A 26,167-nucleotide genomic window follows, 5' to 3' on the forward strand; every position below is an offset into this window, starting at 1 on the left:
AACCTTTCAATTATTTACCGATGCAAGAGTCTAACATGACCATTTACAGACCTCAAAACATGAGCACCATATCATGGAGTGAGCTCAAACAGTGCCCTGTTGGAAGGCAGGGATGTGCAAATGAAAGACAATCCCCAAAACACAAGCACAAAGTCATCTCCATCCAAATCTCAACAAGCTTAGGTCTTGTTGGAAGGTTCTTATACCATGTTGAAGTGGAGGATGAGAGAGAGGAGTGCACAGCCACAATGGGCTAGCTACATGCTAGATTGTAAATGAAGGAAAATGAGAATATATACATATAGCTCCTTAGGGTTACGGTTTTTCCCTATCCCCCTTAAACATGGTGAGTGAGAGAGAGAGAGAGAGAGAGGAGAGAGGACATGATACTAAAATATAGACACCATGAAAGGCTTTCATTCATTCATCATCATCAATGACACAAGGGAAGTACATGCCTTTATAGGCTAGACACACTCACACTAGCACCACGTGCATATGGGATAATTCCCAAGATGACACGTGACACTCACACATCAAACCTCTACTACATCTCCTAGTACAACACATCACACATCACACCAACACACTCTTTGGCTTTGATTTCTCCAACACCCCTCTTCAGAGCAAAGAGTGTGAGACCCAACACGTAAGGAGTAGACCGATCCCCCCTCCACCACAATAATGCAAAGAGCAAGTCCAACTATCCAACACCTCCCGTGTGATAGGGACTTCTCAGTCAGCTGGCGATTGGAAAGGGTAGACCATCACTCGTCACCCCCCCTTACTTTGAACTGGGTGGGCAATACCATCATACCAAATTAAAAAATTATACATTCATTTTTTGGAGGACACCCAGGGCAGAGTACCCTTATTGACTCCAAATACATTCATTTTAGAGGGACTACTCAAGGCTGAGAACCTTTATTGACTCAACACAAAAACACATAGCATATAGGGCCTAGAAAGCCCAATCTGAGTCATATGGCTCCTCTAGAGAGAGGCCATGAACCTCAGTTGTGGCTGCATGTGTCTCCTCAGGGGGCTCTTCAGGTACGGCCTGTTCTTCAGCAAGAAGATTGGCATGGTGCTTCTCTTCCTGTTCCTTCTTCTTGAAGCAATGAGCCTCAATATGTCCTTGCCTCTTGCAAAACTTGCAAATAATATTATTGTTGGTCTTCCATTTGCTGATCATCAGCAGACGCAAGAATGGCTTCTTTATTACTGTGGTCCTTCTCAATGAGTAGAGTCACCATATCATCAAACGTGGTCATAGAACTTCAAGAGTTTGCTCAAAATGAGGTATCCCATGCATACTCTTCATAAGGACAGCCATCTTATCTTCATCATTAGGCGCGCTTTTCAAACTTGAGAGTTCTTGAACAAGAGATTGAAACCTTGCTAGATGATCACTCAACACATCACTCTCTTCCATTTTCAAATCATAAAACTTGAGCTTCAAAAAGACTTTGGAGGTGGTGACTTTATTACCAAATAAGGTCTCAAGGCGATCCCAAATTTCTTTAGCAGTTGACTTGAAGTCCACATGATGAATGAGAGAGTCGGCCAAGCAAAGACTAATAAGAGAAATGGCTCTTGCATTCAGATGCTTCCATAACTTGCGTTGTTGTTGATCAAGTGTATCAACGTGGTCGTCCTCAACAATTTCCCAAACTTCTTCATGCATGAGGAGCAGCTGCATCTTAGTTGATGGAAAATGGCTTCTTGAAGGTGGGAAGCAAGCTGAAATGAATAACCAACAAATGAATGGGCTGGTCTAGGGCTTCAAAACACAGCATCAAATTCCACGTGTGCAAGGCAGCTGAAGAGGTGCTCCTGTAGATGGTTGCAGCAGCTGGTCGAAGGCCTGAAGGACTCCAAAATGCACACGCAGGTCTGAGATGTGTAGAGCAGTCAGCAAGACAGCTTTGTGTTCTCACTATATCTTTGTCCAGCACTTGACTTGATTATGTTTGTGGCAACATCTTGTTTTTTTTGAGAGACTGATCTCCACTTGGGCTTTCATGGTTTGGCAGCATCTTATAGAGCTCTGTCTACTTGACACTGTTCCTGTCTCTTAGTACAGGCCTCTTCCTACTTCGGTGGACACGAGTTAGGAGATTGTTGCTTTCATCTCCACCTGGCACATTTGGGGGTCTAGATGAACAGATGTTATAGATGACACCCAGATCCACCTACCCCTTACTTTTGCTAGCATGTGGACAGATATTGTACATACTTTGATGGCAATTTTGTCTAGGATGTAGGGACTTACGGGTTTGCGCCGGTCGAGAAGGGCACTTTTTGTTAGAGAGTGGAGGGGCAGTCCTCTTTCTTTGAGTCTATTACTAGCCTGGTGTGGCACTCTCAGCCCACCGTCTTGGTGTCTTTCAGGATTTGCTTATCCTTAGACCCTTTCAATGGTACTTTACCACTTGGTTCTTATGCTATGCATGATGTATTTGTGCCTTGAGTACTTTGCTCTTGGCCGTTTCTCTTTCATACTTCTAGATTTTTTTTTTCGGGGGCAAAGAAAAAGAAGCAACAGTTGGGTGTCCTCAGTGAGGAGCTAAATGTAGTTAAAGTCACCAAAAAAAAGAAGCAGCAACAGTTGGGTGTCCTCAGTGAGGAGCTAAATGTAGTTAATGTTACCAAAAAAAGAAAAAAATATGTAAGCACACTGTCAAGATGGACTATAATATGTGACCACACTTTAAGTCACATGGTATGACAACTTTCAAAAGATGTGCTGCCAGCTGGTCTCTTTTCAAGGGTTCAAGTGTTGTACTCTTTAAAGTTTCTTGGAGAGTGACAAGGACAAATCAAGATTTGTGTTTTGGAGGCTTAAGAATAGATACATGATTGAGAGAGTATGACCTCATAGAGCTACATATTTATCTGATCAGTTATACATGCTCTTTATAAGAATTATTTATATGATCAGTTATACATACTCTTTATAAGAATTATTGATTTTGATTTTTTCTCTTGGTGTGCTTTTTGGTTGAGAATAGTGAAAATTTGAAAGAGTGAATTATGAAGTAGGGTGATCACACACATGATGAGGTATGTATGTATGTAGACATTGTTCTTGAATGGACATAAGTTCACCTTTGTTATTGCTTGTACTACTAAGGGTATTTTCACTAAATTTCGAGTATTTACCTCCATTGCTTGCAATTGTAGTGTAATTTGGGCATGTGGTTTTCTTTAGCATGTATTCTTATGGCATTTAAATTGGTTTTGCTGTAATACAGGCTTGGAGACATGGTCTCAACGAGGATTTTCTCCGTTTTTTCACGTCTCTCTCCTTCTAGTGGAAGAGTATGTAACAAGGTCTCTTGACTATGGTTGCGCATTGTCTTATTCTATTTGAAGGCTTCTTTGCAAGTCCAAAAACTTGCCACGATATTATGTGTGCATCTGTTTCAAAGGCCTGTGAAATAAAGACGTGTCATCTGTTGATTCGTTATCACACAGTCTTGTGGGTTATGTGTGGGTATTTTTCAAGCCAAATTCAGTTCTTGTTTTTATCAGATTCATTTGCTTTAGTTGCAAACATCGCTTGAGATTAAACTATAAAATTTGTCATGAAAAGCTCTTTGCGTTTTCCTTGCATTAGTGGAATTTTCAGGATAAGGTTATTCCATTTGGAATTGATTTTTTATTTTTTGTTGTTGCAAATAAATTGTAGGATTAGACCAAGCTGGTTAACTCGAAAAACCCTTTGTTTTGGCCATAGATTGAAGTATATTGGATAAAAGCTTTCATATAAAATTCATATAGTTTGAATTTTATTTACTTCCTTGAAATCTGAGTTTATTTCTATCCGTCTCCCAACAATGGGCTTGAGTGGCCTAAAAGGTGAAAACACCTAGTCAATTAGGACAATTACTAGTAATCCTAGGTCCTAAGTAGTGTTAGTGTCCTAAGTGCACTAATACCCCCCCCCCCCGGGAAAAAAAAAAAAGTGCACTAATACCCAATGTGACCATTGGGCTTAGGGGTGGCAGTGGGTGCATCTAAAATATTCTATGATGGTGAGTCCTGCTTGATCTCCTGTGGCTGGCCGTTCTTAACCAACCCTAACACCCTAAGTAAACCTAACCAGAGCACTAACTAAACCTAATCAAACCCACTAACAAAAAAACTAACTATGAGTTAGTTACCTAACTAACCAAAATTAGTTTGTCCTAATCATACACAATAACTATTGTTAGATTAGGTTACCCACTTAGTGGCTGCTGGTGCAGCAAAAAGCGGGGAGTAAAAACTCTTAACCTCCTTTGTAGAGCAAAACTACAAGACTGGGCTCAACACATATCCTTGTTGTTAACCAATTATGTATCCGCTACACATAATGGCAAAAGCTACATTGCCCATCTATTGGCCATTATAAATAGAGCAAGAGGAAAACTCTACACCTCTCTCAACACAAGATATAGAGGACTTTGAAATGTTGATATTATCACCAGAATGGGAATTAGACCTCCACCTACTCTCAATGCGGATAACATGGATGAGCAGCAATCCGAACAGATTCCAGAGAATGACAATGCCGGGGAAAGAAGTGAAAGAGGGTAGGGAAGGGGCACGAGGAAGGGTGAAGGGGGTGAGAATTTTGTTGTTAAGCAGTGAGAGTTTCGACAGGGAATCTAACATAGAATTTGCTTAATAAAATAATAACATAGCTTAAGCTCAAATTCTTAACCAAAAAATCCATGAAGTTAAATCGGAAGGTCAAGTCTGATACAGGAAAGGTTGTGAAGATAAGATAAAAAGATAGCTTGAAGCTTTGGATCACTTTGTTTGTTGAATATGTTGATTCACTTTATCATGTATTTTCTATTTCAAGCATAGGAGCAACATAAAAATACTCCATGATTGCTGTGATTTCTAATTTTAAAATTTTTGTATCTTTGCATCTACTATCCAAACGAAAGTATAAACATTCAGAGACCTGTTCTCAGATGGAAAGGATAGATGTAGATGTTGAAACGGTTTTAAAGCATTTGGAACTAGGGACAAGCTTCTGTCCAGACGTTTCATACGTTGTGTAGATTGTAAATGAACATACCCACCAAAAAACTAAGAGTTAAAGAAAATAAACAAATGGAGCATGACTGCCATTCCACGTTCATTTGAGGGGATGGTGATGAGAGACTAATATCAATGTGGATCTAGTCTGTCAAATGCCATGAACTAGTCATGGCTCATTGTGCCTAGTTTTAAAAAATTCAGTGGCAGTTCCATATCTTTAGGAAATACTGGGATTAGGATCATAATATATTTTCTCATACGTTGTAGTACAACCATGCGGTGTTTGTCTCTTTTGATGTTCAGCTATTTGGATTCCCTGCAGTTGTAAAATGTGTTTTTCCTTTCAATCATTTTCTTCTTCCTTTATTGTTTTAAAGAGAAACTCAGCAGTTGTAATTCAAACACGCCTAAAGCACTTCAGGATCTTGAACTTTTTGTGAATATAGACCTTGCATATGCAGAAAATTACTTTATGGTTGAGGACATACCCTCGAGACATTTTTGGGGGCCGTTTTGTTCGGGGTGTTCTGAGATACATATCAAAAAGGTAAAATTGAATGCTTTCTAAGCCTAGAGCATTGTATTCCTTTTAAGTATCATGATTATTTCGTACTTTGGGTTGCAATGCAGAAAAGACTTTAGTTCAAGAGGAGGGGTTCTTCAAGATGTGAGTGCAGCTGTGAAGGTGATTTTCCTCTTAATAGTAGGACAGTTGTGCAGCGCTGCTGTTTCCAAGACAGTGATATGAATGGCTGAAATTAAGAATAGGTGTTGACTTTGTAAATACTGTAATCCACACTTGGTGTTGGCTATGCTTTCTCAAAACAATCTTCCCAGAGATTCCACTATACTCATTTCTGCTATGCTTGCTTGCAACAAATCTCTCCAATCGTTATTTTGAAATGTCTGCTCTTCAGTGTATGTTATGACCTAGGTTAAACTTCCTGGTAAATCATACCCTATTGAGGTAGGCTGTAATATGCCAATATGCAATCATGATAGAAGGAATCTGACAGTGCCTGTTTGATAACATGATGACATGATGTATCATGGCGAGAAGGGGCTTCAGGTGTGGAGCATGCTCAAGTACTGACCAACAGGTGGATCTCAGTATGAACCCAAAGAGATTGGGCGGTTCAAGAAAGAGATCGATAATTCAACATTGACCTTTGGGAAAAGGGATCACAAAGAAGTGGGGGCTTGTGTGGTCACAAGGAGTGGGATGTCAAAGAAGAATCAAGAGTGGACAGCATGGATGAATGGGGTCATACTTTTTCTGATTGTGATATTCAAGTGTCCACAGCCATTCTTTCACTAATTGTAACTGAAAAATTGAGGGGTTATGTTCACCAATTATAGGGCATTTGTTAGTAATGTAAGTGGCTGTTTTACAGCTTCACCCCAAACTGACTGGACAGTTTTTTATGTTTAAGCACACTCTTGCCATCTTCAGAAGTGTCATGTTCATTTCTGTTTTCTTGTAGAGTGTAGGCCTCTCAAGGTGATAAAATGTTGATTGTTCACCAACCAAAGCCTAGTTCTTGTAGTTAATGAGCAAACGTAGCATACCCAAGTGCACGTCACATATCACAGGATTAGGGATGGTGGTATCTTCATTCAACTCACAGAATGCAGGAGGTACTTTTGTGTTCGTTTGCATTCATCTGAGCAATTATGGAAGAGAAGCTCAATGGAATTGGCAACTATCCCAACATGGGAGATCACCATGAAATGCCCTTGCTGAGCAAAGGGTTGTAGTTAGAGGACAAAAGCCTCATTCCAATCACCACTCTCATGTTACGTGTTTTAGATGAGGATGAATCTCAGTCCTTCAGTAGACGGACAAGCATGCACATTGGTAACATGAAGTGAAGGAGAAAGCACACTTTGGACCTACGCTACATCAAGGAAAAGCTAAGGTGGTGAGGCATAGTGCCACTGGCTTTGATACCAATTGAAGAGAGATGGAGAGGAGATGGCACAAGCTAAAGAACGACGTTGAAATTAAACTTGCAAATACAAAGAAAATAAGGTAAGAAAATTGTTGTGTCCATAATTGGACTAACCAAGATGAGACTGTCTAGGGTCAAGGACAAGTTAACCTATGATCTTGGATTGGATCTAGGGTTGGGCTGTAGTCTAACCCACGGTTGAGACTAGAGTTTGGTTTAGATCCGACCTATTGATCTAGCCTAAGAATGACATGGCTATTCTAGAATTAGCAGAGCTGACTAGAGAACATCATGACTCGTAAAGTAAAGCTGCTTTGGACATGCAGCCTAAGTTTAGGGTTTAGTGCCAAAGATAGCCATTGCAAGCTTATAAAGATAGGCCAGGGGCTCAATGTTAGGGGTCCGAGGAGTTGGAGCCTCCTTTGGATGTAAACCTGCTGGCTAGGCTAGACGAAGGGGCATGTGGTATGGGACATGTGCCTTGACCTTAAGGCAGGCTAGCTCTAGCAGTGATCTAGACCTTAGGCTTAGGGGTGCATCAACGTTCTGAGCCTATGGCTGGGAGATGAGCGGCTAGCTCGAACCCCTATAGCTGGATCTACTCTCAGGATGGAGCAGCCTGTGCATTCAACAATGAACCTTAGGTACAGATTTTTGCAAGAACTTTGTTGCAGGAGCCGGAATGTTGCTGAAGCCCGATCGAGACGATAGTTTATTTCTCAATCGATGGCCTTGTGTTGGTGTATCCACCTCAAAAAGGGATAGGTCATGCAATGCACATATTAGTGTATCTGCTGGTTGCAGATTGGTGTATTAGCTGGTGGGGTGTTGTGTCCTGATATTTAAGGATGTACATGGCTGCGTAGGCCTTGGTGTAAGTTTGACCATTGGATGGTGAAGCCTAAGGCTGTTTGCTTATGCTGGTCTGGATGGAACTGATTTCATGGCTGTAATTGCGTAGCAGAGAAGGCTAGCACTATTTGCAAAGGACTTTGGGTGTAGATCGCCTGGTTAAGTTGCCTATTTCTGAAGAGCGTGCTGTGTGAGACATGCATACAGATAGGACTTCTCTTAGGCTTCAGTTGAAGGTGTTGCATGGAGGCATGTTAATGAACTGCTGTTAGGCTTCAGTAAGCCTTGCATGTCAATAAATTATTTGCAATATGTACCTGTGACATGCAAGAAAGTCTTTAGTTCACGTCTGAATTTATGGCTGCCTCTAGTGTGTAAGAGAAGCATGCATGCATGCAGCGGTATTTTGGGCTGCATGCAATGCCTGCGAACAAGTAGCAGTCTTGGTAGGCTGCATGAGCCTCATGCAGTGCATATGCATAGCATGCAAGTTTGCAGCAGTGTGCCTGTAAGCATGCAATCAGTGTTAGTGAATTGTGCAACACTCTTCTTGCTGTTTTGCTTCGCTATTGCTTTACTCTCAGCTCTCTTTCTTTCTGCAAACAATCTCTCTCTCTCTCTCTCTCTCTTTCTGTGCACATTAGGGCCCAAGACAAACATCAGGCTGGACCCCCCCAAAGGTATTTATTTCTTGAGAGAATTCTGAGTACATGAGTTCAGCATCCAAGCTGCTTACATAAATTCATACATGATTGAATATACAAAGGAGCTTTCAGCTCATTTTCTTTGACAACATGCCAAGTGTCAGATTTCAATCTACTTTCCTAATTGCATGCCAACTGTGGAGTCTTCGAAGCACTTGATCACACGGGTGATCTCCTAATCGCTCGCTCAGCTCCATATTGCTGGGGTCTTCAATCCCTCTTAGTACCTGCAACCATTAACTAAAGCGCAGAACCATGGTCCATTAATGGTCAGCGCTTTGCATGCATATAATATTCTGTGGACTAATCCTAGTCACTGTGGGTGTCCCCACCAAGCAAATATGTATAACATAAAACAATTTTTCTGGTCGACCGAGGTCAACCCTCTTGATCATCATTAAGGGGCTTGACCACCAGTGGAAGCGCCTTAATTATGGCCAAGCCTCTCCAACTTGGTTAACTGAAGTCAACCGTCTTGGTGTAAGCTAAGTCTCGTTGACCGAAGCTAACATTCTCTAACCGAAGTCAATGCTTTGGTTCTTTGGTTAACCGTAGTTAACCATCTAATCGGGGTTAGGCTTACTTAACCGGTATCTTTGACCGAAGTCAATATTTTGACCAAATAAATATAACTTTTTGAACATAATTAAATAAATGAAGAACTCATTGATTATGATCAATAAATGGTCAACTGGAACTTTGACTTTGGAATATTTACAGCTTGGTGGCATCCCTTGGGCTTCTATTCAGTTGACCTCAACTGAAAAGCTTCCTTGTAAATATCCAAACGCTGTGGATGGTCAGACAACATATCTTCATCCATCCACTTGGCATCCGATGCCGAATAGTTTTTGAATTCTACAAGATACCTGTAAAATTCCTTGCCCTGGGGGCCTTTGCGTATAGTATGATACACAATTTGTTCTGGCTGAAGGACCTCCTCTAGCTCATCCACTTCTGGTGGATCCTTTGTTATTGGCTCTATAGGCTCGGGTGCCTGAAATTTCTTTAGAAGGCTCACATGAAAGGCATTGTTAATCCTTTAATGCTCTTGTAGTGACAACCGGTATGCAACCTCATTAATCTCTTCTGTAACCCGGAATGGGCCATAGTATATGCGAGATAGCTTTGCATACACTTTTTTCTTGCCCTTTGGCTTGCGGAGCCTAGCTTTCTCGAACTTCAAAAGCACCCAAACGCCTTCCTTGAGATCTAATTGTCTCCTATTCTTATATGTAGCCTTCTTATGCTTTTCTTGAGACCTTTCAATTGCTGTCCGGACCTGGCTGAAAGCTGTATGGAGGTCTCTGACAAACTGATGAGCTGCAAATATTTCATCTTTTTTCCTTATGATAGGTCGCAGAATCACCTTCCCATAGATGACTCAAAGGGGGCTTTCCTTGTGGAGTTGTGAAATGTACTACTATATGCAAACTCCACTAGTGGTAGGTACTTTTCCCAGTCTGAACTTTGGTCAGCCACATAGCATTTCAGTAAACCCAACACTATAGAATCTGCTACCTCACTTTGACCATCTATCTGGGGATGGAAAGAAGAAGAAAAATTCAGATTCGTCCCCATATTATCAAAAAGAGCTCTCCAGAATAGACTGGTCATTCTGGGATCTCGGTCACTAACAATGGACTTAGGCATACCATGGTGCTTAAAGATCTGTGCCATGAAAAGCTTAGCCATATGATCTGCCTTTATAGTTTTGCGAACCGGAATGAAATGAGCTTGCTTGCTGAATCTATCTATGATAGTCTAAAATTCAAATCCCATCATTCCCTGACTTTGATCTTGGCAAATAAAAAATAAAGTCCATTGCAATTCTTTTCCACGGTGCCTGAGGTACGGGAAGAGGCATAAGTAGGCCACGTGCGTTCCGTCTGTCATACTTGACCGTTTGACAGGTTATGCATTCTGTAACAAACTGATATATATCTTTCTGCAACGTTGGCCAAAAGAAATACCTCTCTAGTGCTTGAGTTGTTGCTAGGTGCATGCCATTCCTCCAATGACTAGTGGATTGCCCCTCTTGCACTTGCTGTAAAATCTCACCAAAATCTGCATGATTAGCATATTACTCCCTCATGTCTTCGAGATCCCTATGATAAGCAATAGTTACATTATTCACCTAGGGTCTTCGAGACAAGGCATCTGCCACTTTGTTCTGGGCTCTCGGAGTATGGACAATCTGAAAATGATACATTGACAGCATGTTTGCCCATTTCATGTGCTTCTCAAAGAGCTTAGTTTGAGTCAAGAAATATCTCAGACTTTGGTGATTTGTCTTAACTGTAAAGTTTGCACCCAAAAGATAATGCTTCCATGTATGGATGGCATGAATTACAGCCAGCACCTTTCTCATAGATTTCCATATATCTTTCTGTATCCTGGAGTCTCTTGCTCTTGTAGGCTACTACATGACCATTCTGATGCAATGCAGCCCCAACACACTCCCCACAGGCATCACAACCCACATCAAAGGGCTGATACAAATCATGAACCATCAGAATTGGTTCTGCGGCCAGCGTCTCTTTGAGTGTTGTGAATGCTTTCTTTTGTGGAATATCCCTTTGGAAAGCTGTATTTTTCTTGGTAAGGTCATGAAGTGGAGTAGCTATATCCGCTAAATGCCTGATAAATCTTCTGTGGTAAGAGCACAGGCCTAGGAAACTACGTACTTCATGCATAGTCTTCAGGTCTGGCTATTCCTGAATGGCTTGGATCTTTGCCGGATCCATCTGTATCCCATCTTTGGATATTATATGCCCCAAATAATGGATCTCTTCCATAAAGAATTTGCAGTTTGCATAGAGCTGGTGATTTTGCAGCTCTTGGAAGACTGTAGCAAGATGTTCCTTGTGCTCTTCTCTGGACTTAGAGAAGACAATGATGTCATCGAAGAAGGTTGCTGTGAGCTGTCTATAAGATCGGAAGATATGACCCATCCCTCTATTGAAAGTAGCTAGGGCATTTGTCAATCCAAAAGGCATCATGAGATACTCATACAACCCAAAAGTAATGCGAAACTCGGTCTTGTGCACATCCTGTGGCTGTATCCTCACTTGGTGACAACTAGTGCACATCCTGTGGCTGTATCCTCACTTGGTGACAACCACTCTTTAAGTCTATCCTGCTGAAAACCGAAGCCTCATTTAATTGGTCTAGCACATCATCGATGCGCGGAATTGGCAACTTGTTCTTGATGGTCATTTTGTTCAATGCGCGATAGTCAACGCACGTACCAAATGGACCATCTTTCTTCTGTACGGGAGCAAAATGGAGAGGAGCTGGGCTGAATCAACCCCTTGGATAACAATCTTGTACCTGGGCCATAATTTCTTCTCGCTGAGTTGCACTAACTTTGTATGGGGGCCTATTTGGTGGCTCACTACCAGGAATGAGTTATATGCCATGATCTTCAGGTCTCTTAGGGGGTAACTCCCGTGGCAAAGCGTCAGAAGAAGCTGTAGTCTGTGCGCTTCAACATGCACTAGCCGTTGTCAGGTGTAAACTAACCATGTGCAGCTTCGAAGACCTTGGAAATCTCTCCGTGCCAAAAGCTGGATCAACCTATCTAATTAACTGCATGGCTTTTTTTGTTTGGCCATGCTGGCCATTAAAGGTTGCACACCTAACAGATTTTCCACCTTCTTTGAACTCCTTGGTCTTTGCTCTCTTGTTTGACTTCTTCTTCTTATGCTTTGGCTTGGATGATCCGGAAGAAGAAGAAGATGAAGAGGATGGACAGGTAGAGCTAGAAGAAGAAGTGGAACTTGAAGAGCTATGATGATGCTTAGTCTTTTTCTTTTGGGAAGGCATACTCCCTTCCTGAGTACCTGCTTTCCTCTTTTTGCTGTCCTCTTTTGGAGGTTTCTTGCTCTTCCTGGGTACATCATCTACATGAAGAATAGGAACTGCGTCGAGGGATCTCTTTTCAGCTGTCACCTTCTGGGTTGCCCCAAAAGAAACTCTCTACTGCTCTTCCTCTGCATGAGGATTTACGAGCCTGCGAAACAATGGATCCCTTCTGGCTTCCATGAGCTGTGCCAGTAAATGTTTGTAACTTGCCTCAGTCTTTGACTGCACACTCTGCTCTTGCATAGCTCGATCATTCCTGGCACTCTCCTCATGGGAAGGTAAGGCATTTTGCTGTGAAGCCGTTCTCTATAACTTTCCCTGAGATTTGTAAACTCACACACTGAGTATCTGCAACCAATGCACTCAGCCTGTCTTTTTCAGAATGGAAATACCTCAACAAGAGGTATAATGCACTCACAACTCAGCCCAAATTCATGCCACAAACTGGCTGTCAAAGTGAAGGCATAACCTTAAACCGTGTGCCCTTTTTCTGATACTGCAAATATCACTCAGAATGCATCTGACTTCTCTTTCTTTGCTCAAAAAGTATGCAAATCTCGTTATTTCTGCAAAACTCTGTTTATCTGATTTTTCCTGCTGTTTTTGACAGATACTGACAGTCAGATTGTACTGTGACAGGCGAAAACTGACTGGTAAAAACCCCCTTCTTTTTTTTTCAAGTAACTGGCTCGGGTAACTGAACCAGACTAGGGTTTGGTTAACTGGACCAGTCTAGTCTGGTTGGTCAGACAATCTGGTTAGATGGAGAGTTTGGTTAGTCTATGACTAAGTCTCTAACCAGACTCTCTAACAGTGGTCAAGTTAGCTTAACCACAAGTTTGCCTGCTCAGCTGCTTAGTTGGCCATCCCACATCAACATGTCACGTGTCAATTCAGCCACGTCACCTGTGTGCCACGTCAGCAGATGACATCAGCGCTCCACGCCAGCACCTTGCTGAACCTTTGCACAATCAAGTTGCAATTGCGACACATTGTGCACACAAAAACCTTACAGAACATTCCGTTAGTTTACTTTGGTTGCGTCGATCATTAGTTCGCGTCAGGCGGTTTCTTCTCTCCCGTGATCTGCCAACGCCTGGGCCAGCTCTCAAAAACGAGGCAGCTATGAGACGCCTCAAGACATGGCGCTTTATAACCCCCCATGAATCACGTCAGGCGTCCCGTCACGGGTCCATATGCGGCTCCTACCTCAAGATCTTGGAATCCCTCCAAGAGCTTGCGTCGCTTTATAGTCTATGCTTACGTGAGCTGCATGGATTGTCCGTCAACGGAGGAATTTTGGACCTCCTCATGTGAGAACTCTAAAGACGAAGTTTCAGCTTGGGAGAGACCCAACCAGGGCCCCCTTCTTGCAAACGGTTCACAAGGAAGAACACTGTCGTTTTTTCATCAAGATACCTGCTGGCTTCTCTGCGGAACCTCTTTTGCACGTACATTGCACCTCTGCTCCTCAAGCTTTGCCGCATGCTCTTCGTCAGATGTCCGTGAGCATGACACCTTCAATCAATCGGAGGTCCTGTGATTCTATGTTGAAGCAGTTGATGAATACTTGCGTCCTCTTGCTCCAATCATTTGGGGATGCCCCTGTTCGCCGAAAGAAGTGATGATCCTACACTCTGATACCAATGCAACACTCTTCTTGTTGTTTTGCTGCACTATTGCTTTACTCTCAGCTCTCTTTCTTCCTGCAAACAATCTCTCTCTCCTGAAACCTTTGAGCCCAAATGCAAGATGAAATGAAGAAATGGCAAGAGGAGATGCAAAACAAATGGGTATGTGAGAAAGGTAAAATGATGCAGGACATTACCTGTGCTTTGGGTGAAAAAAACAGCAACTTGACATAAAAAATTGAGACATTGGAAGCCCAGGTTGATGCTTTACGAAATGAGAATGACAAACTGAAAGCAAGTGCTCATTGGGAAGAAGGGGAGTTTCAGCCACCTTTTAACAAGGAGCTGAACACCATTAAAGAGCAAATGCAGCAACTCAGGAATGTGAAGGGGACGTCAGAGGAAGGGTACAAGATCATTGATATGCTGAAATCAGAGAATGAACAACTCATAAAGGAAATGGCAGCTTTGCAAACGACGGTACAAGGGAAACATGCTGAGTTCACACAACAAATCACGAAGGGGACAGCAGATATGCTTGCATGGAAAGATGTACTAAAGAAAGACACAACACCAAAGAAAAGGGAGATCATTTCTGAAACAATTGAGGAAGAAAAACGACGGGACAACAAGAGTCTAAATGTGCTGGTCAGAGGCCTAACAGTTGGTGATAGCCCCATGGCAGACACCAAAATCCTCTTTGACAAAATGGGAATAAACCTCACTTGTGAATCAGCCTGGAGAGTGGGTAAAACATATGCACCGACGAGGCCTTTGGTGGTCAAGCTGCGAACAGCCACAGATAGATCCACCCTAAGAGTACACGGGCAGCATTGAAGGGGACGAGAATCTTTCTAGATGAGATCTCACACTCCTACAATAGGAGCACAGAAGGGAAGGGATGGTACGTGTGATGGCTACAAGGCAAGAGGGGAAATGGGCAGTTTATAGAGATGGTAGGGTGATCATTCGTGAGAGGGTAGGAAAAGAAGCACGAGATGCACCAGGAGGAGAAGGGGACAGCAGCAAATGACGGTATCTGAACGATGTGGCAAGAATGCAAAACAAATTGAGGATGGCAATGTGGAATTGTAATGGCACCCTATGGTCTGACCCTGGGGGGTTCTTGGAGACATACCATATACTGAAACACATGAAAGCCTAGAGAGAGGGCTACCCACAGTGACATAAATCCACATGGGAGTCTGCCCACAAGAGGGAATTGAGGAGGGATAGTGGGGTATGAGGATCCGGAGGGGTGGCTGTCCTTTTCAGATCACATCTAAGGCCACTCCTCACTATGGTACGAAAGGAGGAGCATGCACGACACGTGGATCCGCATCCAGTTACCAGACACACAGCCGACCTTCATTGTAGTATGCTATTTTCCCCTAGAAACATCATCCTATGCACAAGAGGTTACCACTGATGGGCACAGCCCATATGAGACTATTCATGATGATATCACAGAGTTCTCCAGACATGGGGACACTCTCCTCCTCGGTGACTTCAATGCACGAACTGGTAAGAGACAGGTGGGCCTATTAGATTTCGATGAGGATTCCCTCATAGTACCGGAGATGGATGCAGCAGAGCTGGGGATCGTGAGGCAGTCGGTAGATGCAGAAGCACCAGTGACAGCATATGGGAGACATTTACTCGAGCTGGGAGCCATACATGACTTGATCATATATGGTCTTTGTAGATGGCTATCATCTGGTGGCCTCACTTATTTCCCACATGGAGGGGGAAGTAGCACGGTAGACTACCTGCTCGGCCCACTAGCATTGGTCCCACGGATACATGATTTTATGGTGCCACCTCCTCCACTTGGAGCTGACCACTTATATCTCACTTTTTGCATATCGGTCGCCACGCCGGCCATGAGGAGGGCCCCTCCACCACCTACTCGTGTCCAGATTCATTTTGACCGTGCTCTTGACCCGGTGTACATGAGCCACCTGGCTTCTGAGCTTCCAGTACTACTTGGGGATGGGATGGACCTCGCACATGCATCAGACACTATCGGTGATACTGGATGTTGCGACCAGATCCTTTCCCACGACACGATCTGCACGTGTTCGAGATGGGAAGATGCCCCAAAATCCATGGTTTGATGATGACTGCAGAGAGATGAGAGCCCACCTTACACGTGAGATAGCATTGGGACATTTGACTTCGCCAGAGGCACATTGGATATCACGCCGAGTGACACGGCGTAAGAAGCGGGCTTTCCTCATATGCAGCATGGACGAGGTGATCAATTCCTTTCGCGGAGGAGATCCTACCACTAGATGGGGACTCCTATTAGAAGGGAAGTCACCCATCCCCATCACAGATCCCATAGTCTGGCACACATATGCATGCTCCCTATATGATGTCCCAGGTCGAGCACCACCTGATATGTCCTCTATGCCCAGGCCTACCACATGCCATTCGTTTACTCCGCAGAATGTACGAGCTGCCCTTCTCCGGCTTCATAACTGACAATCACCGGATCATGAGAGACTACGCACTGAGCATTTTGCGCATGGGCAAGAGATCCTGACCTGGATATTAGCACATCTGTTCAATCATGCTATATGCCATGGCTTCCCACCTACTTGGAGCACTACCACCATAGTACCGATACACAAGGTAGGCGATCCCATGCACACTAGGAACTATCGTACTGTTATGATTGGTCATACTTTGGCTAAATATATGGGTTGGTACTAGAGAGGGAGATCAGTAGTCACACAGAGGGCCACGGACAGCGGGCACTTGGGCAGGCAGGATTTTGGAGATAGCACTACACCTTGGATCACATTTTCACTTTGAGGGCTATTATTGAAGAGGCGAAGTCGAAGCATCAGAAAGTCTACACTTGCTGGGTAGACTTTCGTAAGGCATTTGACACTGTCCCACGGTCTCGACTGATCTGGAGATTACAGGAACTATAGCTCCCAGCCATCATGATTTGGAGGGTCATGAGTTTATATGAGTCTGTTAGAGGGAGGATACGCGCCCCAGGAGGCTTATCAAACTGGATTGAGAGCACCATCGGAGTAAAGCAAGACTGCCCCCTGTCACCAACTCTCTTCGGGCTCTATATCGACGAGATCACTTCTTTCGTCGATCGATTAGGCGGAGAGGGTTCGCACCTAGCTGACATGATGGTGTAGATACTGTTGTATGCTGCTTCCAGGCACACTTCCAGGCCCCCGGACGAAGGGCTGGCTCTTTGACACACTGTTGAGACCGACTGCCATGTACGCATCACCTTTCTGGGAGAGTGACATTTCAGCGACGGAATGGAAGAGATTTGAGAGATTACAGGTGACCATGGGATCCAGGATGATTTGGAGTTAACCCTCAGTCCCTCATCAGATTATACATGAAGAAGAGTTTGCCATGATCCCCCTCCAGGTTGATGCCATCTTCCAGACGGTGACGTTTGTCCATAGAGTTTGGTCCTTAACCCAGTGGAGACACCCGAGACTAGCATTAGGAGTCTTCCAGGCGACTAGCGGAGAGTGGTGTCGATACAACATGGTATGCACGGGTATCCACATGGTTTGGTAGCCACGATATTCATATGGATAGACTTCCTCCCTTTCAGTACAGCCTTGACGCACCACCAGAGATGATCCCACGAGATGAGATAAACCATATCATACGGTCCTCCAGCTCCATACATCTATGGCTTGGGGGGGAGAGGAGCTCTCCACCAAGATCCAATTCTACCGTGATCACTTCCTGAGGATCTCAGAGCACGGTCTTGTCATTAGACCTTAGTATCTTGAGGACAGGAGAGTCTCACATGCACTTAGGATCGCCATTGGTCAGCTACGAGTCTCTTCACATCAGCTACGGATCGAGGTAGGGAGAGCTGCAGGCATACCCAGAGAGCAGAGGACTTGCACACTATGCCAGATGGGGGAGATCGAGACAGAGGAACACTTTCTATGTGTCTGCTCAGTCTACTATGAGATTCGAGGACGATACCATTGCCTATTTCAGGAGGGACAGGGCTTTGGCCCACTCACACGATTGATACGTTTTCACGATTAGGTCTGTGTTGGGCTCTACCTGCTTGAGATGCGCTGACAGAGAGATACACTGATGCAACAGGCCGGAGAGTAGCATGGGCCGATGCCACAGGTCACCATCGACAAATCACAGACTTGTATCACAGATTTCTATGCATCTGAGTCAGTTGCCAGCGTAGCCGAGGGAGAGGAGCTTGATGAGATGAGAGCATCATGGATCAGCGGTAGGGGTGCACGAGGGACACACACTTCACGTGCGACGCAGAGAGAGCGTAGAGTGCGCATGATCGAGGTCCGGTCTATCTCATCCCTTCTCAGAGGCGACTGCCAAAGAGGAGGCATCACCCTTGACGTAGCACATCGGATCCAAAGATCGAGGAGACCACGCCCTCCCCCACGTCGCGAGACAGCCCGAAAGACACAGATACGAGAGCTTCTCACATCTTAGAGTGCCACCATGTTACCTGGATATATGGAACCTGAGCACGTACTAGGAGTGCTAGCCCTGAGCACCTGACACGCTCTTGTTACTCTGCTACTCTAGTATTTTGTCCACTAGCTGAGCATGTTCGTGTCTTAGCTTTTGTTTTCAGTCGGTTTTTCAGTTTTAGTTCTTAGCAAGGGTCTTAGTGAACCCTTTGCTTCAGCCCTCAATGGCTTGTATGAGGTACTTCTTGGATTCGCACTTTGTCTCATAGGCCCACGAGGCCTCTTGCAGACGTTAATATATCTTTCTTTCTTTCTTTCTTTTTCTGCACACATTAGGGATTATAACAAATGTTGGGCTGGAACCCCCCGAAGGTCTTTATTTCTTCAGAGAATTTTGAGTACATGAGTTCAGCGTCCAAGCTGCTTACAGAAATTCATACATGAATGAATATACAAAGGAGCTCTCAGCTCATTTTCTTTGGCAGCATACGAAGTGTCAGCTTTTAATCTACTTTCCTAACTACGTGCCACCTAAGGGCTACTCTGGAGTCTTTGAAGCACTTGGTCACGCAAGTGATCTCCTAATCACTCGCTCAGCTCCATATTGCTTGGGTCTTCAATCCCTCTTAGCACCTGCAACTATTAACTAAAGCACACAACCATGGCACCCATATACAAAGGAGCTCTCAGCTCATTTTCTTTGGCAACATACCAAGTGTTAGATTTTAATCTACTTTCCTAATTACGTGCCACCTAAGGGCAACTCTAGAGTCTTCGAAGCACTTGGTCACGCAGGTGATCTCCTAATCACTCACTCATCTCCATATTGCTTGGGTCTTCAATCCCTCTTAGTACCCGCAACCATTAACTAAAGCACACAACCATGACACCCATTAATGGTCAGCACTCTGCATGCATATAATAATCTGTGGACTAATCCTAGTCTTTGTGGGCGTCCCCACCAAGCAAACATGTGCATATAACGTAAAACAATTTCTCTGGTCGACTGAGGTCAACCGTCTTGATCGTAATTAAGGGGCTTGACCACCAGCTAAAGTGCCTTAATTAAGGCCAAGCCTCTCTAACTGAGGTTGGCACATCTTGGTTAACTGAAGTCAACCTTCTTGGCGGAAGCCAAGTCTCGTTGACCGATGTCAACACTCTCTGATTGAAGTCAACGCTTTGGTTCTTTGGTTAACTGTAGCTAACCATCTTGGTTCTTTGGTTAACTGCAGCGACAAGTGGTGCCATGGTCCATGCATGGCCCTCCACATGTCCCCACAGGTTGCCATGTGTCTCATGCGCTGCCATGTGGCTATGCCGCATGTCGAGGCACCGCGTCAGCATGGCACATCACCCAAAAGCCCTAAAAATACAAAGTGGTCAGAATTCAATTCTGATTTCACTGTCCAGTACCTAACAATTTGTACTCTAAAGTCACAATTGAGCAATAACTGAGCTCATTAGTTTGTCGCCTTATCTTGTATCTCCATGTCTCTTGGCATGCTTCGAGGCCCACACCGAAAGCTCAGGGAACATTCTCTTGAATGAGTCCTAGGTCAGTATGCAATATGTGCATTCGATTGGTCCCGTAATTGGGTACTCAGGTGGGGTGTGGTTTCCTGATGTACCTCTCAAAGAGAGGTTATCACCCTTGCGGGTCACTAATGCCCATAACCCCAAGCAGCGGCGTCCACCCTCAAATGCTAGACCTAGTTCTCATTAACCTAACTGACTCAGTAGGAAAAACATTTCTTTATTATTTTACAAGCATGCTTATTGAAATACAAAAAGAAGAATTACCAAGCAAGTGGATACATGTTGAAGCAGAGTGACAAATGTGAACAAAATCTTTGACTATAGAGACTAGCTGCGGGTAGGGGAGGAATCCTTACAAGATTTTACAGCCTCATCAATTTCTGCCTACTTACCAGGCCCTTCGTGAAGATGAAGTTGAGCCTTTACAGAACTGCCAGTTCCAATCGTACCTCTCTCATTGCTTGCTATAGATTAAAAATCTGATTTTGTTGCCCAACAATGGGTCGTTTTGGGCCTTCCTATTGATAATTGCATGCATACGGAGAGGATGTCATGGTTGCAACTGTAGAGTACCAAGTCTTGATGGAGGTTGAAGGAGTTGAGGGGGACTTGGAGGAGAGGGTAGGCCAGTCCATAATTAGCTGTCTGTAGAAACCCCTAGCTGAACTTAACCCCTTGGTTGGGTTGGGGGTTTAGCCCAACTCGGGGGTTAGGGTTAGTTTGTTGTTTGAAGAAAACTAGGGGGAGGTTGTTGTTCACGACGGGACTGAGGGAGCTAGCAGTTGGCGGCTAACGACGGCTGCTAGTTGCTGGCGGTGGCCTTGCTAGCTAGTTAGCTAGATGCAGCTAAAGCTGCTGAAGGACAGGCAACAGGAGCGACGGGGCGAGACAACAGGGGGGAGGCTGAGGTGATGGAGGGGACGACGACGGGACGGGCAACGGGCTGAGATAGAAAGCATATGTACTAGAGGATTTCTTGCGACGGGACGGGCTGAGAGAGAGAGAGAGAGAGAGAGAGAGAGAGAGAAAGAAAGAAAGTGTATTATTGTCCACTAAAGGCCAAAATGGGAGGCTGAGGTGATGGAGGGGACGACGACGGGACGGGCAACGGGCTGAGATAGAAAGCATATGTACTAGAGGATTTCTTGCGACGGGACGGGCTGAGAGAGAGAGAGAGAGAGAGAGAGAGAGAGAGATTATTAAAGTCTTCGGGAGACCGTGAAGGTCTATGAGACTAAAGATAACTGATACAATGAGCATAATGGTGGTGGTCTCAAATTGGGCTAGCCAACCGTTTCTACAAAAAAGAGGTTATGAAGGACGATGTGTCTAGTCCTGATACAAAAAATACATGTCTACCTCCAGATGATACAAAAAAGAAGGGGGGGGCACCAAAAATGGGGCAGAGGGGGGAGATACAGTATACATGTGCAGGTGGTGATCGTTAGAGACCAATCATAGAGGGGCCGTCAAATGGGAGGTCGGAAAAAACCCTGCGATAGATGATTGGCCTCTGACGTCACGCAGCCTAGTCGAGCTCGGTCGTCGGAGGCGGCGGGTGGCCCTGTGGATGAGGGCAACGGTAACCCCGGTGGGGCGGGCAGAGAGCAAAGACGAGATGTCATGGACCCGGATGTGTGAGTCTGTCCACTGGCGCAGCTGTCGTGGCTCTGGTTCTCGCTCACGTCCGCGTTGTCGGCTAGACTGAGGAGAGGTATCCTGTGACTGGAAGAAATCAGTGATAGGCCGCTGGGTGTCCTCACGCTGTGTGTGCTGCTCGTGTCGCCGTGCTCGGAGAGAGGTATCTCGGTGGCGAGTCATCTCATGTAAGAAAGCGGCTAGGCATCGTTGATCCGGGAATTGCAGCATGTGTGGGAGGGAGCCGAATCCGTCGCGGAAGAGGCAGTGGTACCGGCCTCGAATGGCATAATAGATAGGACATCTGAAAGCAAAGTGCTCCTCCGACTCGATCTCCTGCAAGTCGCAAAGTGGGCAAAGGTGGTCCTCTCGTGGGATACCCTCTGCGCGTCTGCTCTCGATCCATAATCGATGTGACGAGACCCTAAACTGACCGAGGGAGATCCGGAGCGCATGTGGTAGATGAAGGTGTGTGTAACGCGGAGGTGTGATGAAGCCCTCCTGTGAGATCTGGAGGCAGTGTCGGCGGTAGAAGTCGAGCTTCACAGGAAGCTCGGAGTGAAGAAACCATGTCCGCCAGGTGTGGAGCTGGAGCAGATCCGCTCGAGTGAGCCGGTTGACCTCCTGGTCAGTGGGGGAGAGGGGAGATGGTGGAGCGTCGAGGCTGTACTGAAAAGGAGGCAACCGGTCTAAGTCGAGGCCCAGTCGGGTGAACCAACTGGAAAGACGACTATACCAGCATCGCTGGTCCCCATCAACGAATAAGGCCATAGAGGAGGATGGGGCTAGCCAAGGTAGGCAAAGGCGACCGTCGGCGGAGGAGCTGAAATCCCTGACTCTGTGGAGATAGGTGATAGCCTAAAAAGCCGCATCAAGCTGTAGGGGTGAGGCGCCGAACTGTGCTAGAATGATCTGGTGTGGTACCGATGGTTTGCTGCGGATCATCAGAGCAAACATCAGTATCTGTAGGCGCTCCACTTTGTGTCTAAAAGGTCGACTCCCCACCAAGGGCTACCGTACATGCTTGCTGGGCGGACCAAAGAATCAAAAAGGAGAGACTTGGTCTGCGGGTCCTGGAAGTGGGAGTGGTAGCGTTGTCGCTCCAGCCTGGCAAGAGCGGCGTATCCCCGACTGATCTTGGCCTGCATGGCCGGGCGCATCGTGAAGATCGGGCCTGAGAAGACAACGCCCAAGTATGTGTAAGAGTCAACTATCTCAACAGGGTCGTCGGCGAAGAGGAACTGCTCTCGGTGCATAGCGGGTCTGGAAGTGTTGAAGATCATCACCTTGGTTTTCCCAAGGTTGACCTTCAAGTCATGTGTATCACAGAAGACCTGAAGTCCATCCAGGTGTCGTTGAAGACCAGTAGCAGAAGAGGATAGTAGTACTACATCGTCTGCGTATAGGAGAATCTGGATGACAGCGAGAGCAGCCTGCACCTCCGAGTGTCTTGATGGTGGTCTCGAGCTCGTCGATGTAGAGAGAGAGAGTAGAATAGAAAGAAGTGAACAAGGCAGGAGGTGTCCAAAATCTATTGGGAGGACACTTTTTTGAAAAACTCTCAGTAGAGCACTGCCTTGGCAAGGCAGTGCTAATAAATGAAGAACTCATTGATTATGATCAACTGGAACTTTGACTTTGGAATATTTACGGCTTGGTGACAAATTGCATGGGTTGTATGGAATAAGCCAAGCATGCAAAGAGTTGCATGTAACATTCATGCAGTGCATGCAAGCGGCTAGTAAAGCCTTGGAATCGTTTTTAGTCTAAAAGGTGGACACCTGGATGGGGATTTTTGGCCATCTGAGCATTGCTTTTTGAAAAATCCTTGGCTTTACAGGTGGAAGTTTTAAAAGATTCTAAAGATAAATATACCTTTAACTTTAGCCAAAAGAAAGCTAAGCTTTGTTTTTTGGAAAGCAGCGACATAACATCTAATCAAAGACTCACAAGACTAATATAGACGACTGGTTAATGGCCTATATATTTCGCCTACAATCAGCAATTTTGATACATGAGAAATTGCTGGACTCTTGTTATACATGCAGAAATATATACTTGAGGAAAGGACAGATGATGCTAATTCAGGGTACTTGGAAGTCACCCTCTCGAACCCCATCTAAATTGAGAGAAAAGTACTTAATCTCAGTTCCTTTGGTGCTTTGGACTAAGCACATGATAAAGGAATGTTGAGTACTGCTCATGAATTAACTATGGAGTTCTAGCTATATGCAAGGCCTGGATTTGTAGATTGGGTATAGGTTATAAGTAGCCCTATATTATTGTGTCTTGTCAAATATCAATGAAGGTATACTTGCCCATATTTTGTGCTAGTACGAAAGATTGCAAGAAGCTAAATCCAAGCTTAGGAACACTTTTGTTATATGGAAATGGGGCAAAAAGGTTACTTTAGTAAGAGTAATTCTTGTGGACGAAGATATCTATGTCAGAAGTAGGTATTGAGGATTGACATCGAGGAGCCGAGTTGTATACTCGACCGAGTCCCCCCCCACACCTCTCCCTCAAAATGCCATTTGTACATGAGTAGGACAGGTTTGGGATCCCCTATCATTAATTTAAAGGAAGGAGAGAGGAGGAAGTCTAGAAAGATTTTCATGAATCTAGCAATAGATTCATAAGTCCAAGATGGATTTGTTTGGGCCTTGATTTTGAATTTGGATCCTATCAAGGTCTATGCTCATGCTGATCCAGATAGGTAATCCAGATGGATGGTCTGCAATGTGACACTACAGATACTTTTGATGGATGCAGCAGAATTCCTAAATGGTAGGAATGCAGAACTAAGTGGGAGTAATGCAGAACCAGTACCAAAGGGCATTCAATTTTGATAATTGGTATATGGTTAATATTTTCTAGATGGATTTGTATCTGGCTAAAGAACAAATGTTCTTTAAGGAAATTTGGCAAGTGTTGATCACTTTTAGGGCCAATATGAGTATAATTGAAGTCTGTGTCAAGAACTTCAGATGCTTCGTGGTATTAAGGATTGCTTGCTAGCAAAGAGTCTTGAAAAAAAGACATAGTCGATGGATTTTGGGTAGTGTGGCAAGTAGCTTATGAATTAATCATGACATTTCATAAGGTGGTCACTATTGGCATATTTAACTTTTTGTTAAGGAGTTTAACAAGAGTGTAGTAATCAGTTTCTAAAATTGCCAATTGCATATTAGTTTGATACTTCTTTCTTTTACCGATGGGTATTCAGATTATTGGCTACGGAGTAGTAGCTAGAGGAAGGGGCATGTTGGAGTAGTAGCTAGAGGAAGGGGCATGTCGTATGGAACACGTTACTTGACCTTAATGCTGGCTAGCTGGCTCGACCTACTGAGCCTATGGTTGGGAGGCGAGGTGCTAGCTCGAACTTGTATGGGTTGTTTTCAAGTGGTAGTTTGCTAGGAGTTGTAGCCCACTAGGGTCAGACGTTTACTTGACTTGGTTGGGGGATGTTTTAGAAACCCTTAACTCTAACGGAGTTTAAATCGAATAGTGACACATGGAGTTCCATATGTTGGTCCTAGGTTTTTGTAAGCTAGAGTTCTTGTTTGAACTCTCTTTAGATTTGATGCCTGAATCTAGAGCTATGAGACTTAGAACACTGGCTACTCAATTGTTAGTCTCGAGACAAAGCTATGTAAAACATTGATGCTATAATCCCAAATGAAAGATCATCAAAGATACAGTTATTGCCTTGCGAGGCAAGAGTCTATAAAATTATCATCTTCTCCAAGCGATCAACCATCATGAAATCTTATGCTCTCCAAAACAGGGGTGGCAAATAGCTGCGTAGGGCAAATGTCAAGGCCAATGTGACAGCCCAATTATCTGATTAAGTTAGCTCTCTCAATCCAGGTATCCCTGAAGAGGATGAGCCTCATCGCTGTCCCAAAGCCTATTGGACTTATTTAATTAATCTTGATATCTTCTGCAATACAAAAAGTACCCTAGACCATCTTGAAAGAGGTGAGAACCTGAGGTGAGGCATCTAAGTAAAGTGCTATATCAGTAGCCTGCTCACCATCTAGTGATTCCCTGATGGGGAGGCTCAAGCCGGTAATCTCCTACTGAGAAATGAGAAAGAACTTGAGAAAGAGACTCGTTGCCTCTGCAGTAGCAAGCAGACATCCCTGCTGAACTGACTTGGAAATCTGAAGCCTATCTCCTCTGACTCTGCCAATAAGTTCCTGGTTGTGGGATGATCCATATAAAGCTGAAACCCGCCTGACCCAGAAATCTGAAAAGCCAAGACGGAGTAAACCAACCTTCCAAAAGACTCCAGTCCAATCTGGCGTAGGCTCTCTCAAAATCCAGATGATGTATACCAATGTCTTGGTCACTGTGCCAGTAGGATAAAATATTATCAATGGTACTACAGCCAAGCACAAAACCTGTTTGTGTATCATGAATCCACTTAGGGACACATGGCAGCACGAGACTGATTGCTTTTTCTAGAATTTTTACGTATA

General features: G+C 44.5%; 1 protein-coding gene across 3 annotated transcripts in view; it reads left to right on the forward strand.

Moving 5' to 3' along the window:
- LOC147887121 (uncharacterized) overlaps positions 1-26,167 on the forward strand; it is a 189,252-nt gene that overhangs the window by 76,583 nt on the left and 86,502 nt on the right. For 2 of the 3 annotated variants that reach the window (XM_087394913.1, XM_087394914.1), the window contains exons 15-17: positions 3,258-3,324; positions 5,487-5,587; positions 5,671-5,725. In XM_087394913.1, the coding sequence (XP_087251039.1) occupies positions 3,258-3,324; positions 5,487-5,587; positions 5,671-5,725 (223 nt within the window). The remainder of the gene's footprint in view (positions 1-3,257; positions 3,325-5,486; positions 5,588-5,670; positions 5,726-26,167) is intronic. The other variant, XM_087394915.1, reaches the window with a different exon arrangement.

The sequence above is a fragment of the Dipteris shenzhenensis genome, chromosome 23 (genome assembly GCF_047967505.1).
Source record: "Dipteris shenzhenensis isolate YYH24624 ecotype China chromosome 23, Dip_SZ_1.0, whole genome shotgun sequence".
NCBI classification, from domain to species: Eukaryota; Viridiplantae; Streptophyta; class Polypodiopsida; order Gleicheniales; family Dipteridaceae; genus Dipteris; species Dipteris shenzhenensis.